This window comes from Ictalurus punctatus, chromosome 12 (genome assembly GCF_001660625.3).
Source record: "Ictalurus punctatus breed USDA103 chromosome 12, Coco_2.0, whole genome shotgun sequence".
NCBI lineage: Eukaryota > Metazoa > Chordata > Actinopteri > Siluriformes > Ictaluridae > Ictalurus > Ictalurus punctatus.
Window position 1 is genome coordinate 21,404,800 of NC_030427.2, and position 13,348 is coordinate 21,418,147.

Genomic DNA, 13,348 nt, shown 5'->3' on the forward strand with positions numbered 1-13,348 from the left:
CAGCAGAACTTCAGACCTTCAGTGTAGAGAGCAATTGTTCACAGTGAGTCAAAAAAGCCTTGTCCAAGATCTCTGGACACAAAGACTCAACTACAGCTATGGCTGGACCTTTGGTGTGATTTGTGCTGAAAACTCTCCACATAGCATTATAAGCCTTCGTCCATGAACCCTGGAGAAGCAAATATGACGCTACAGCTAGATATCGAGCATGATCTCTGCTGAACTGGGCCACACTGACTCTTTCCTCAGGATCTGCGATCCTCCACTGATGCAACGACTGAATACGCTGAAGTCGCCCATGGCTCAGAACCAACATAGAGACATCATCAGAGCATAACTATAAACTCTCTCTATGTTCCTTCTTATATGGTGCCATTGTATTTTAGCTGAAATTAGTATGTTAAGTAGATCCACTCTTTTTCCCATTTCACATCACTATGTATTCACTCACTGTGCATGTCTGCTATTAAGCTTAATTCCACTCATTATCCAATTCTCTATCAACTAGTTCCACTAGATTTGTATATATGTCCAGTTGTCAGCGAATCTCATTATCGATTAGTCGGTCTGCGCACGGCACGGGCTGCATTTACTCACTACGTTACTTCACTTCGGAGAGTAAATACTGAAGTTGTGTCCCAGATGATGTACTTTACACTTATACTATGCACTGTGTACTCTACCATCTAGTGTGTGAATTTTAGAAAGGTAATATCATCTCTAATAAAACACTAGAGGGTTTATTACTAACTGGAAGTATAAGCTGCTTCCTAGTCAGTGGCGCATGATGTCATATGCACGTAATGCAACGCCGCTAGCCAGAACACCCAGAGTCAATGTTACCTTTTATCCCCAACATGACCTCAGTCACCATCAGACGGAGGTGTAATCGTCACGTGACTGAGGAAGGAAGTGTGCGTCCTCTAAGACAGTGGAGCATTTTATATTAAACACGGTGGAGAAGATCAAACTTTATAAAGCAGAGTTTGTGCAGCACGGAAGCATGACAGTGATGCTGTCTTGAGTTGCTTAAAAGGTTTAGTTTAATTTAATTTTATTGTCATTAAATGCTGTATCAGTGTAAATTCTGTCATTTATTATAACATTTATTTATTATAACGGGAAGTGATGTGTTAGTAACGAGGCCGCGTTGCTCCTCACGCGTTGTGTAGACATGGTGATGCACAGTGGGAGCCCGAGTAAGATCTGTAATGTCTAATTAAAACACTATGATCAAAAGTAAAATAATATGTCTAAAGGCAGTGAGTAACAGAAACTACAAGGTGCAGTGAAAGGGAGTTTTTATTATTAATTTAAAATTTATATAAAATTTAGGATTATTACTTTTTATGGATGCACAAAAAGCACTGAATTAAACTGCAGTCCTAAATTAATAATAAATATTCTGATGTGTGTCTGTGTGTATTGGGTTTTCAGTCATATATAACTGGAGAAATGGTTGTGTAAAGTTTCAGTCTGAAGTTTATATTTGTAACACTCAGTTTGTGGATTTTATTTTAAATAAATGGAAAAATAGTACTGAAAGTTTGCCCCCTATCGGCCAACTAACCGATTATGAAAATAATCGTTAGTTGCAGCCCTACATCAAACCAATTCAGATTAAAGATGACAACTTTGATGCACTGAGGTACAATTGGTTTTCAGTTCCCAGAACTAGTTGAGGAAAAAAAAGAGAGAGAGAGAGAGAGAGAGAGAGAGAGAGAGAGTACTTACAACAGGGGTAGTTTAGCAGGACTATGTCATCCAGGCCAATGTAGCCTCTCTCCTCAGCAGAGATGGTAGCTTCAAATATGATCTGCATACAGTAAAGAAAGAAGTAAATAAGTAGACTTAGGACTAGGCAGGCAATTGTTCATGTGCCATGTGCTTTAAGTGAATAGTTTGCCATACTGAATTAAACATACATACAGATTTTATAGAATGACCTTTCCTTCTTTAGTTTTGCAGTGAAGCTACAAGTAATTCATAAGTATCTCACCAAAACTAATATACAGATATGTCACAAATTATAATAAACACCAATATATTGTGTCTGGGCCACCCTATTGTTCTTACAGACAGTCTGATCATGTCCTGAATTGACATTCTGTCAGATGAAGAACAGTTGCTCTTCAGGTTCTCTTTACATAATGCATGAATGCACTGGTCTCACAGTCATTTAATGTGCACTTTCATCATATTTTCCAACCTTAGTTACTGACATCTTTCCCAAAGATCGAACTGTTTCCTATTACATTGGTGTCAACAGCACTAACAAGAAGAAGAAAAAAAGAAAAAAAAAACATCAGGAAAAGAGGAAAAAAATGCATTATTTTACCACAAAGACTCTTGTGTATGTCGGTGGATGAACGCTCCCATGGTAACAGTATCAATGATAAAACATAACTGATATTTAACTGCAAATTACTGAAATGTGTGGAGTTATGAAGAACCACCCAAGCATATAAGCTTATTGTATGTATATTATGTATAATGTATATATTATTTGGCACATAATAAATTGTCTACAATTGTATGTGTTGTAGATCTCAGCATCAGTAGACAGTGTTTTGTTTCCCATAAACCTTGCATTCTGATCTCTTCTGCTCTTTGCAAATATATAACCAGAAGGTGATTTTAAGCCCCATCTTACGACTTCCACTTCTTGTTTCACATGTGAACACACACCTACAAGAGGGGGCCCAAAAAATCCTGAAATTAAAAATGAGTGCTATAAAACTTACACCATTTCTCCTTTAATCCCTTTCAAAATACTCTCCTTGTGCACTTGTCCCAGCATTTTTCCCATTCCTGGAATAATTTTTTTCTGATGCTTTCCTGTAGATGCCTAAGCACTTCAATGTAAAATTGCTTAGGTGAGCTTAGGTGCACACTGCGAGTGCGCACACCACATTCAAATTCTGGGAATTTTTGGGTCCCTGATAATATATAAATACTCACTGACCAATTAATTAGGAATTATTTAGTATTTAGCATTTTAGAAATTGATCTCCTTGGATGTTAGAGTTTACACAGGAAGAAACAAAAACCAAAGAAAGAAACAAACAAACAAAAAAAAACATCCAGTAAGTGGGTGGATCCAGTTCTGTGGGTGGATACAGCTTTATTATGAGAGCGCTCAAAGAAGAATGGCACGAATTATTCAAGCTCAAAAGAAGGCTGCGGGAACTCAAATAACCACTATTTACAACCATGGCTTGAGGTGAGTGTTTTTTCCAATCATCAACTCTCCAGGTTTGGCGAGCTTGTGCCTGCTGTGGTTTCAGATTCTTGTTCATGACAAGAGTGAATCCTACTGTGGTTTGCTCCTGCCGTAGCCCATCCAAGTCAAGGTTTGGTGTGTTGTACATTCTAAGGGGCTTTTCTGCTCACCACGGTTGCAGCCACTGATTGTATGAATGAGCATCGGTACATGTGTTCCTATTAATGTGGCCAGTAAGTATATAGCAAAATTTGCTATCTACTACCAATTCAAATGGCTTCCATACTAGCCACCATTTTGTTGTCTACAGTCAGTGTATGATTTATATGCAATTCCATGGAAAACAGCTACAAGGTGGGTAGAATGCAGCCACTTATAAAAAGCACAAGAATTATGTATTTCTTTTGGTTACGAATATCCAGGGTGACTTCAAGCACTTTTGTACTTCCTGCCCAACCAGGCTGCAAGTTGGAGGTCGAGCATGGCGAACAGAGGGCCAGTTAAAGAAAATTGTTGGTTTGATGACTTGATTGTCTTGTTAGTCAGCCAATATAAGGCATTTTATGACATGTTGATGTATATTTCATTTATAACACTTAAATATAACTAAAAATAACAATTTGTCTGTTGGAGCATTCGCCAGTATGTGATGTCATGTGACATCCCACTTTAACTCTGGCTGCATATAGTCAAGTTGCACAAGCAGCTCCTGGTCTATTGATTTTCTGCCTCCAAAGCTACAGTGAAAGCAAACAACCTCCTCACTGCCAGCATTAAACCAATCTTTATTTAATCTTTATTACTGATACTAACAAATCTAATCTAGATATAAGCCTAGGCTAGTTAACTAGTTAGGACTGGTAAGAGTGTTATGGTTACAGTGTGCATGTCATGTGAGCTGTTTTTTGTGTCATACAAGCACAAAAGGTGCTCCAGCTTGCACTATTTAGTGCAATGAGCCACATTCTATAAAGTGTAAAAGCAACCGTACAGACAAAACTATATGACCTTTAGATACTTCACACATCAGCAAAAAACTAGAGGTATCTTATGGCAAAAGCAATGTGTTGTCTGAGGAAAGGGAGTATGTGTTCCTTACTTGCTTGCATTCAGACAACAAAAAAAGGAATGACAGACATAGCAATGAGTAATGTTAGCAGATCTGTGCACTAATGCTAGCATGGTGCTTCAGTGTTCCCAATACATCACAGGTTAAGAGTCCATGTGGGATCAATACATCCCAGGGCCCAGAAAGATGGGAATGAGCCAGGGAGCCATTCTCAACTAATTTATTTTTACTTCTCATTCTTATGAGCGGCTGGTAGAGACGTCCAGCTGATTAACTCCACCATTCATCAGCCGCAGACTGAGAGCTGCATTGACTGATTCGTTGTTCTCTCTGACCTGGATTTATTCAAAAGGTACCCATTTACTTCAGCAGAAGAATGTGAGAAAGAGAGAACAAGAGTTGAGCAGACAGAACATGTTATCTAAATCATGTCCTAATGATTACTCATATGTCAATCACTTATAAGCAATAATGGTTGAATTATTAAGGACAATCAGTACAAAATGACAAGGTAAAAACTGAGATATGGAAGAAACTGAAGAATAACTGTATAATAACGGCCTTTGGAAGTGCAGGAGGAGTCTGGAAAGAAAAACATGATTTGTTCTTTATGATGTCAAGGACAAAGAAAAACCAACAAGAAAAAGAGTGCTTGTCAGTGAACCAGATCAAGAAATATAGAAAAGAGCAAAAGACAGAAATCTCTGCCCAGCGAGTGAGAGATGGACAGCAGGTAAAAAAAACAAAAACAAAAAAAAAAGGGTGTTTTTAAGTTGCTGCACTGATATTGGCAGTCACTGTATGTTTGACAGCATCTTTAATATTTCATAAGCAGCTACGCCTCATCTCCAACCCCTACAGTATCAACAGGGCATAATAGATTAAGTACACAGAGGTTTCTCAGACAGTATGCTGCCTGCACCTCAAGATGGTGCCTCACTATACATATATATGTTTGACTATAGATTTTGTCTTTTTTTCCCCTGTAGACTGTGGTATGAAGATTGAGACGGCTTGTAGACAGGTAGCACTACAGTGTTACTAACATTGTAGTGTCTCTGAGATCAGTAGAGTGATGTTATTTTTCACCCAAATTCAAAATGTTCAGAATTTCTGTTATTTGTGTTAAACAACAGAATAAATATTATATAACTACAAAAGCTCGCAAATTTGAGACTGACATCCCTGAACTATATCATTCATGTATATATATAATTCATGTAACTTTTTCAGTACAATTGTGCCTTTTTACAAAACTTTAATTGCCTATTAGCTCTATTAGCATAGTAGCTCCAGTGCAAAATTAAAAAAAGCAAACATCAGACATCAAACAGCTTGGCTGAAAATTATGTACATTTGTTTATTTTCTTTTTATCCACAACTCTACCTTTAAACTATGTTTTGCTTCACATGAAAAAATCATCAAAATTTGAAAATGTGTATTTCATGTTAACCTTCTTCTAGTTCAGCCCACACAGGAAAACTAACTCACTCTAGCAAGGAAAGCTTGCAATACATGCCAAATCTACTTCTTAATAATATTCAATATGTCTACTGTTTAATATTGCTGCTACTCTGGAAGGGATAACTGTGCATTTATCTCGTATCTTCAAACATGAAAGCTTTGACTTAGAATGCCAAATCTTCAGTTGGCTTCTTGATTTTCATCTGAATGCAAGCCAGGGCTTAAAGCTGCTGTAACTCCAGTCAGATTAGTCCACTCCCCCATGCCCCCCGCCTCTGTTAAATCCTGTATCCTCCACCCAAAACTTTCTCCAAAACCATTTAATCCAAATATATGCATGTGCATAGTGCCAAAATGGTGGAAAAGTAAAGCAACCAGCTCAACTATAGAGGGCCTGTGGGGCAGAACTCCAGACAAGAGTATATGAGCCATTCAACAAATGTTAATCTTCATGAAGCCCTCATTCACATTTTAAATTCTTTAGAAATACAAATTACCTCCTTTGAGTGACCAGCAATTTAAAAATATGTTGCTATTTGACAGATATAAGCTGATTTGTTTTTAGAATGAAATCTAGATGTATAATCATTGGGCACATTGCTTACTGCCCCACTTATTATTGCACCTAATAGTCAGAAAGGGGAACCGCAACATGCTCTGAAGCCTAATTCACACTGTACCAACAGATGCCAACCAATGCCGACAATCACCAACTTTTAAAATTTGGCCATTGTATTTACAATGTTGGGAAAACTCAACTGTCATGTTCACAGTGCCCCAACAGACACCAACCAACTTTTCTTGCATACAGTCAGACCATTAAAATTGGATGATCATTTTACCACCATCAACATTTTACGATTACTAGTGTTCAAAACAGTATAAGGAAAATGGCATACGTTTAGCAGATGATCCCGATTAAAACCAAAACACAAGAGTAGACGATATTTCCTGGGGGTCAAAATAAACAATTTTATTTAAATAACACATCGATACATAATTTATCCTCTTCTTTCAGATTCATCCAGAAAGGTGTCATTGTACCCAAAACAATAATTCAACACACCTAGCACCTAGCTTATGGGCTTTCTTTTGAATTAAGTTTTCAGGGACGCATACCTCATTGTCATGGCAACGGTTCGCGCCCATGTCAGCGTTTGTTGGAAAATCATACCACACTACTCAGACATTCCACAACCCACAAACAGCGATTGAACATGGTCAGTCTGTGAAAACAAACACTGACCAATGCCAACCGGGTTAACACACAGATCTGACAAAACCCGGCAAACGTGTCTGTTGGCGCTGGTCAGCATCTGTCGATGTACTGTGAACTGGGCTTAATAGAGGCTCATTGGGCAGGAATCATGCTCCCCCATGCTCACTCTATGAATATTTTAAGTGGAGGAGCAGTGGACAGGACAAGACAAATAATACCACGGTTGCCAACGTCATGGTTTTAATTCCATGGCCACCAATATCTTGTTTTCTATTGTAAGATATATCGTAAAGAATGGAATAGAGGAGATATGTGAGATGTGTGATGAGAAATGTGATGGTAGGGGTGATTTATGCTTCATATTCAAGTTTATGATTATTAGTGTAGAAGATTAAGGACAAAAACTTGAGATGAAAACACTGTCTAAGAGAAGTATTCATAAATCATATTTAGTCAAGTGAAGTCATATTCATTTGTTTAGCACATTTAGAAACAATTTCTAGGTAATGCCTAGTTAGCTTATTACATAAAATAGAAGAAATAAAGAAGAGAGGAGGATAGAAGAACAATAGTGGGAAAGGGAGAAGGATCAGGGATCAGTCAGACCCAAAACTATAGTGAATACTGTAGGTATGTTTTTAACAAGTGTTCAGAATAGAGAAGGTCCTAATGTTGAGTAGTTCCATAGCCTAAGGGCAGCAATAGAGAAGACCTGACCTCATTTTCCCTTAACCTGAGAAGGAGTTATTGATTAGCTGACTTAAGGTCCCTGGGAGTAGAGCCCACTGAGAAGGTCAGAGAAATCAGAAGGTGCATTCTTATTGAAGGATTTACAAACAAAAGCAATGCTTTAAAATATATTCTATACTTTCAAGGAAGCCTGTAAAGTGATGCCAAGTTTGGGGAGATGTGATGTCTTTTCCTTGTTTCAGTGACAAGCCTAACAGCAGCCTTCTGAATAAGTTCAATGTTACATTGTATGCTTCTATTCTTCAGATCAAATTATCAGAGCCAGTCAGATGACCATATGTGATGCATCCAAAGCAGCTGTGCCTCAATAAATCATCTTTGTGTATTTTCATATAATGCTGCACGAGATATTTAATTACTAACTGAATCTGTGATTAAACTGCTGCTCTGCAATGCTCTGCATCATCAGTCAACCTCAGTACATACATGTGAATGCATGTCTTTGTCTCAGTGTTCCCAAATTATGCTTCTCATCAGTTTCAGACACCTCTGGAATGATGTTAAATACTCACCCATTTAACAGTACACTTGAGGCTAAATAATTTTTATACATCGGCTTTTTCTTAAGCTTAAGTTTTCCATTTAAGACCGGCCCAGATCATTCATCCAGATATCTGAATGTTTCAAGTCTCTCTAGTGCTCTACACTAAAAATCTAGACTGATGTTTACTTTTGTCCTTTTTTTGCATGGCCCTGTTCATTTTGGGGAAATTACTTTAGCATTTCACTCTACCAGGCAATTTTGTAGTGAAAACTGTTCTCCCATATTGGCCTTATCTATTGTCACTTCCAAAAGATATATGTGCAACCCTGCTCTTTTGCTCTACTCTATCAAACTTTTTTTGAGCTATTACATACTAACTTGTAGTGAGGACTGATTTCTTTTATAGATGTTTCTTCATTGGTTAATTTAGCCAGTCAAAATCTTAATTCATAAGGATATAAAGGCAGTTTACAGTACCTGAACTGTTAATAATAATAATAATAATAAAAATGATTACAGCAGCTTTTATTGGTGATCTGTAAACATACCTGCCCCAATTTGTCATGGATCATAGACAGGGTCAGTATGGGAGGAGCTGTTATTTGGTACTGATTTATTGCCTGCATTCTGAACAGTCTGGAAAGTTAATGGCTAAGAGAAAACAATGGGAGGTGAAGAGCAAAAGAGAAGGAAGTAAGCAATATGGGCAAGCAATGAAGCAATAGATAGTAAGGAAATGATATCTATAAAAATTGTGAGTGAAATAATAATATGCCTATATACAGTGATGTTTTCTATATTTATGCATAAATATGACCTAAAACTATCTATCTATCTATCTATCTATCTATCTATCTATCTATCTATCTATCTATCTATCTATATATATAGTTTTAGGTCATATTTATGCAGAAATATAGAAAATTATTTCAAACATCACTGTATATAAGCATATTATTATTTAACTCACAATATATATATATATATATATATATATATATATATATATATATATATATATATATATATATATATATATATATATATATACACAGTAGTAGTTGGTGAGTTTAAATTAAGATTGAGTGAGAAGAAGAACAGTAGGAAAGGTCATCTGTCTGGAAACAAGCCATGATTTCAAACTCAAACTATGTGCCTTTGCTTACTGCAGCTCTACAAGCCCCTTCAAGCAGCTTGATTCAACAGTGATATTGATGGAATTCCAACTTTTAACATAAACTACACAATAATTTGAAGTACTGCCTGTGTAAAATCTTAACAATGATACCTTCATCAAATCAAACACTGAAATTCCAAAAAACTACAGGGAATATATCAATAGATTGTGTTCTTTTATGATTTATGGTCATATAGACAGTGTGCCTCGCTCCTTGTTTCATTTTCTGTGTCGTTTGCTCTCATTTCTCTCTCTCTATTTCTCTCTCTCTCAACATCGTCCCTTTTTCTGCTTTCTTGGTTGTATACATGCTTGTTTAGTTCTTTGGCTCTGGCTATAGTTTAAAAAAAAATAGAAATTAATTGAAAGAAGTCTAAAAATGAATTGATGAGTCACTTTACAGCAGGTGGGATTTGGAGCAGAACAATTCAAGCAACTCCAACACTCCTTAAAGCTCCCACATGATCAGAAGAGATAACTCATTTGCCTTTCTTCTTTATCTCTTTCATTTGTTTCACGCTCTAGTACCTCAGGAGGAGGAACAATGAATCCTCGATTAGGGGACATGATCTTAAATACAGGACTGCGATGCATTTGCTGATCTAACTGAGACAAGAATAATATCGTAAGGTACCTTTTGTATACATAAGAATATCACAGACTGAATAAAGACATGAATAAAAAGGCGTCACTAATGTATGGGTGTATATGTCCATTTGTATGTGTTTGATACAATTCAGTTGCTGATCACAGCCTTCAAACTGCAAATTGGAAATGCACTAAATGGGTCCAACAATTACTGTCTCTAGAATAAGGAAATAACCTTACACGGATAGGCTCTATTGATCAGAAGAGCCTGTCAATGGTTGGGGATTGACTGATGTAATACTGGGAGAGAATCCACTGAATGAGAACAGTTCATTCATGAATTAAATGACCGAACTGAGCAACTTGCACTGAGCAAACCTGGGTGAATGATATGATTCAAAGACAGTGAGGACTCACTGACCCAGGTTAAGTTTACAATGTTCAATGTTTTACAATAGTAAAGCCTATATGACAATGAATGTTAAAAGCAAACAGATATGTGCATAAATTAGGCCTGTGTTTCAGACATTTTAAGTGCACACTTATGCAGCATACACTTACATAATCAGCTATATAATGTACAGTATAAACATGCTACATGCTATTTGCTTATCCATCTGCATTTTTTTAACATTCATATAAATAGTGTAACATTCATAAAAAGTCATATTGTAACTCACGCCTAACCTAATTCCTTCGCATGAATCTTTTGTTCACAAATTATATTCCTTTGTTTGAGTACCTATGTTCCCTTGCATTATTTACTAACATAAACATGTAATGCATTGTAAAGTAACACTGTTGGCAAGAAATAATTATTTTTTGCTAAACTGCAAAATAAGTACATGTTATTTATATATTGTTGAATGCTCTTGAACATTGCTAGCCAGTGTGTTATTCTACTTCTTTTGATTTTGGACTGCAAGGGTGGGTTCCTTTTGAACTAGTGGAGCATTCCCGTTTACTCATTTCCTTGCTGAAAAACAACAGCAAAGCCATCACCCTATGACCATTAACCTGGCCCCACGTTTGCAGCATATAAAAGGCCCCAGCTACTTCATACTGGTCTTCTTTCCATCTATTCTTGTCAAAGGGTTTGGGTTAGTAGATGCAAAGACACTAAGTATAGTGCTCTAATCTAAGCATCTTGTTAAAAAGCCTAATCTTTTTATTGTTAAAATCTGTACCACCAGATGAGAGTGCACTGACATATACCTTTGGTGATGGTAAATTCTTATATCTGACATTATTAGTCTTGCTATTGTATGAATGACTGAGATTTGCACTATTGTTCATGTCAGCGTGCAGCAGCAAATGTCTTCCAGAATAACTAATTACATAATCAGGATTGGAGAGTAACAGAATACATGTAACTGCGTTACGTAATCAGGAAACAAAAAACGGGTAACAATAATCTGTTACAATTATGTCAAAAAACAAAGTAATCAGATTACAGTTACATTTTATAAAAATGGGAATACCATCCGGATTAAAATTTTTAAGATTTAAAACCAAAGAAATTAATCTTTTGACATAACACAATATAGACAGCTGCATGATTATAGTTCTAGTTCTTTCTTGCCAGTCGTGGCTCACGAGCAACCTAGTGGTGTATAGGTTGTATGTATGTGCAAATAAATTTGGTAGAATTTAACACAAATTGTTCTCTGAAATGCTTTTGTTAGGGTGACAATACATCTTCTTTTTCCCCGGACATGTCCTCTTTTTCAGACATTAAAAAAGCGTCTAAATTTGAGAAAATATCTGGGATTCAGCTTTAGTTTCATTATGATGTGCTTATGGTCTAAGACTGCATGTGTGCGCATATTTGCATTGCTTTAACCCCTCTCTGTAATTCTTGCCTTCTCGCACACCAAAAATTAGCCTACTCTCGGCGAATGTGTGAAGGTGACACTGTTTTGTACGGCATCAAACAGTCGCTTGACAATAGCGGCAAATGACAGGTGTCCTGAGTCGAAACAATGCCCATGGCCATATAAGGTGATTTTTAATTTCATGTTCTCATATAGCTTCGTATTACATGGTCATTCAAATGTGTGAATTATGGCAGAAGGTACACTCGTGGCATCTGATATTTTATTTTATTCCATGGACATTCAAAATAATGTAGGAAAAAAATTAAAATATATATAAAGTATATATATTTATGCAATGTTAATAGAGTGTGTATTTTTCAGTTTATTAAAGACAGCATTCACAGTATCAATGTTTTGGAAAACCAGAATATGGTCACCTTAACTTTTGTGATGTATGTTACCCGCATCAGGGACAGTGATCTTTTATTTATTTGTTTGTTTATTTATTTATTTGTTTCATTAAAACAATCCAAACACTGAAAATGTCTTAAGCTTAAAATAAGCTCAAATAAAAGTATTTTAGATCATATTGCTTTTTTCTTGACTTTATTTACATATGTGGTCTTGAAATAATCCAAAAGTAATCAGATTACATTACCTTCATATTGTGATACTTAGATTACATTACTGATGACATTTTATTTATTTATTTATTTTTTACAAGTAATTTGTAACTGTAACAGAATACATTTTTAAAGTAACCTCCCAACCCTGCTCATAATCTTAAAAGTCCACAATTTCATAACTTTTTGAATTATTGAACTTTGCCAACTTTGGTTGTTGTTGTTTTATCTGACTAGCCCCATAGGACTTGTATGATGGACTTGATCAGTGCTGAAACTGATTGGGACTGGAGCAGGATTGGCAAGCATTTACAAAGCCTTACTCTAACTGCATCACAGTGTTAACAGTGATGTATTAAGCATGCATCACAGGCTATGGAAATGCTGCCAGATATTCATTTGCTTTCACTGACACTGCATTGCCACAGCAGGAAGTGAAGTACAGAGCAGACATCACTCTATAGCCCCCTAGGAAAAAAGTAAGTTCCTTTGCTACAGTGCTGTGGCAGGAAAAGGAACATGCAGAAGACTCTGCTGATCAGCCCCATGGACGGGAAATTCTGTTGGAATGCAGACTACAGGAGTTGGCAGAAGACACAGGCTAAATGCAAGACTTGTTAATGGCAATGCAACAGGGCAATGGAGGGCAGAGCTTGGAGGAGATTAGTATAGCCACCTTGCATACAAAGATAGACCTTGATGTACATTCTCATAGTTGTGTCTCATTCTCGATACTTGAGGCCCACTTTGGGGGAGAGTGTTGCAAGCCCACCAAGTGATTAACATAAATATTCCTCAATGCACCACGTCCATTAAATAATAATAATAATAATAATAATAATAATAATAATAATAATTTTATTTGTTGGAACCTTTTATAACACTCAAGGACATCTTACAGAAAGACAACATACAATAAGAAGAGAATAGTTA

At 36.4% G+C, this 13,348-nt stretch overlaps 1 protein-coding gene across 5 annotated transcripts in view; it reads right to left on the minus strand.

The window, feature by feature from the left end:
- The window catches only part of ptprua (protein tyrosine phosphatase receptor type Ua), a 297,952-nt gene that overhangs the window by 143,790 nt on the left and 140,814 nt on the right, over window positions 1–13,348 (minus strand). For all 5 annotated transcript variants that reach the window (XM_017480742.3, XM_047159179.2, XM_017480743.3 and 2 more), the window contains exon 4: window positions 1,735–1,816. In XM_017480742.3, the coding sequence (XP_017336231.3) occupies window positions 1,735–1,816 (82 nt within the window). The remainder of the gene's footprint in view (window positions 1–1,734; window positions 1,817–13,348) is intronic.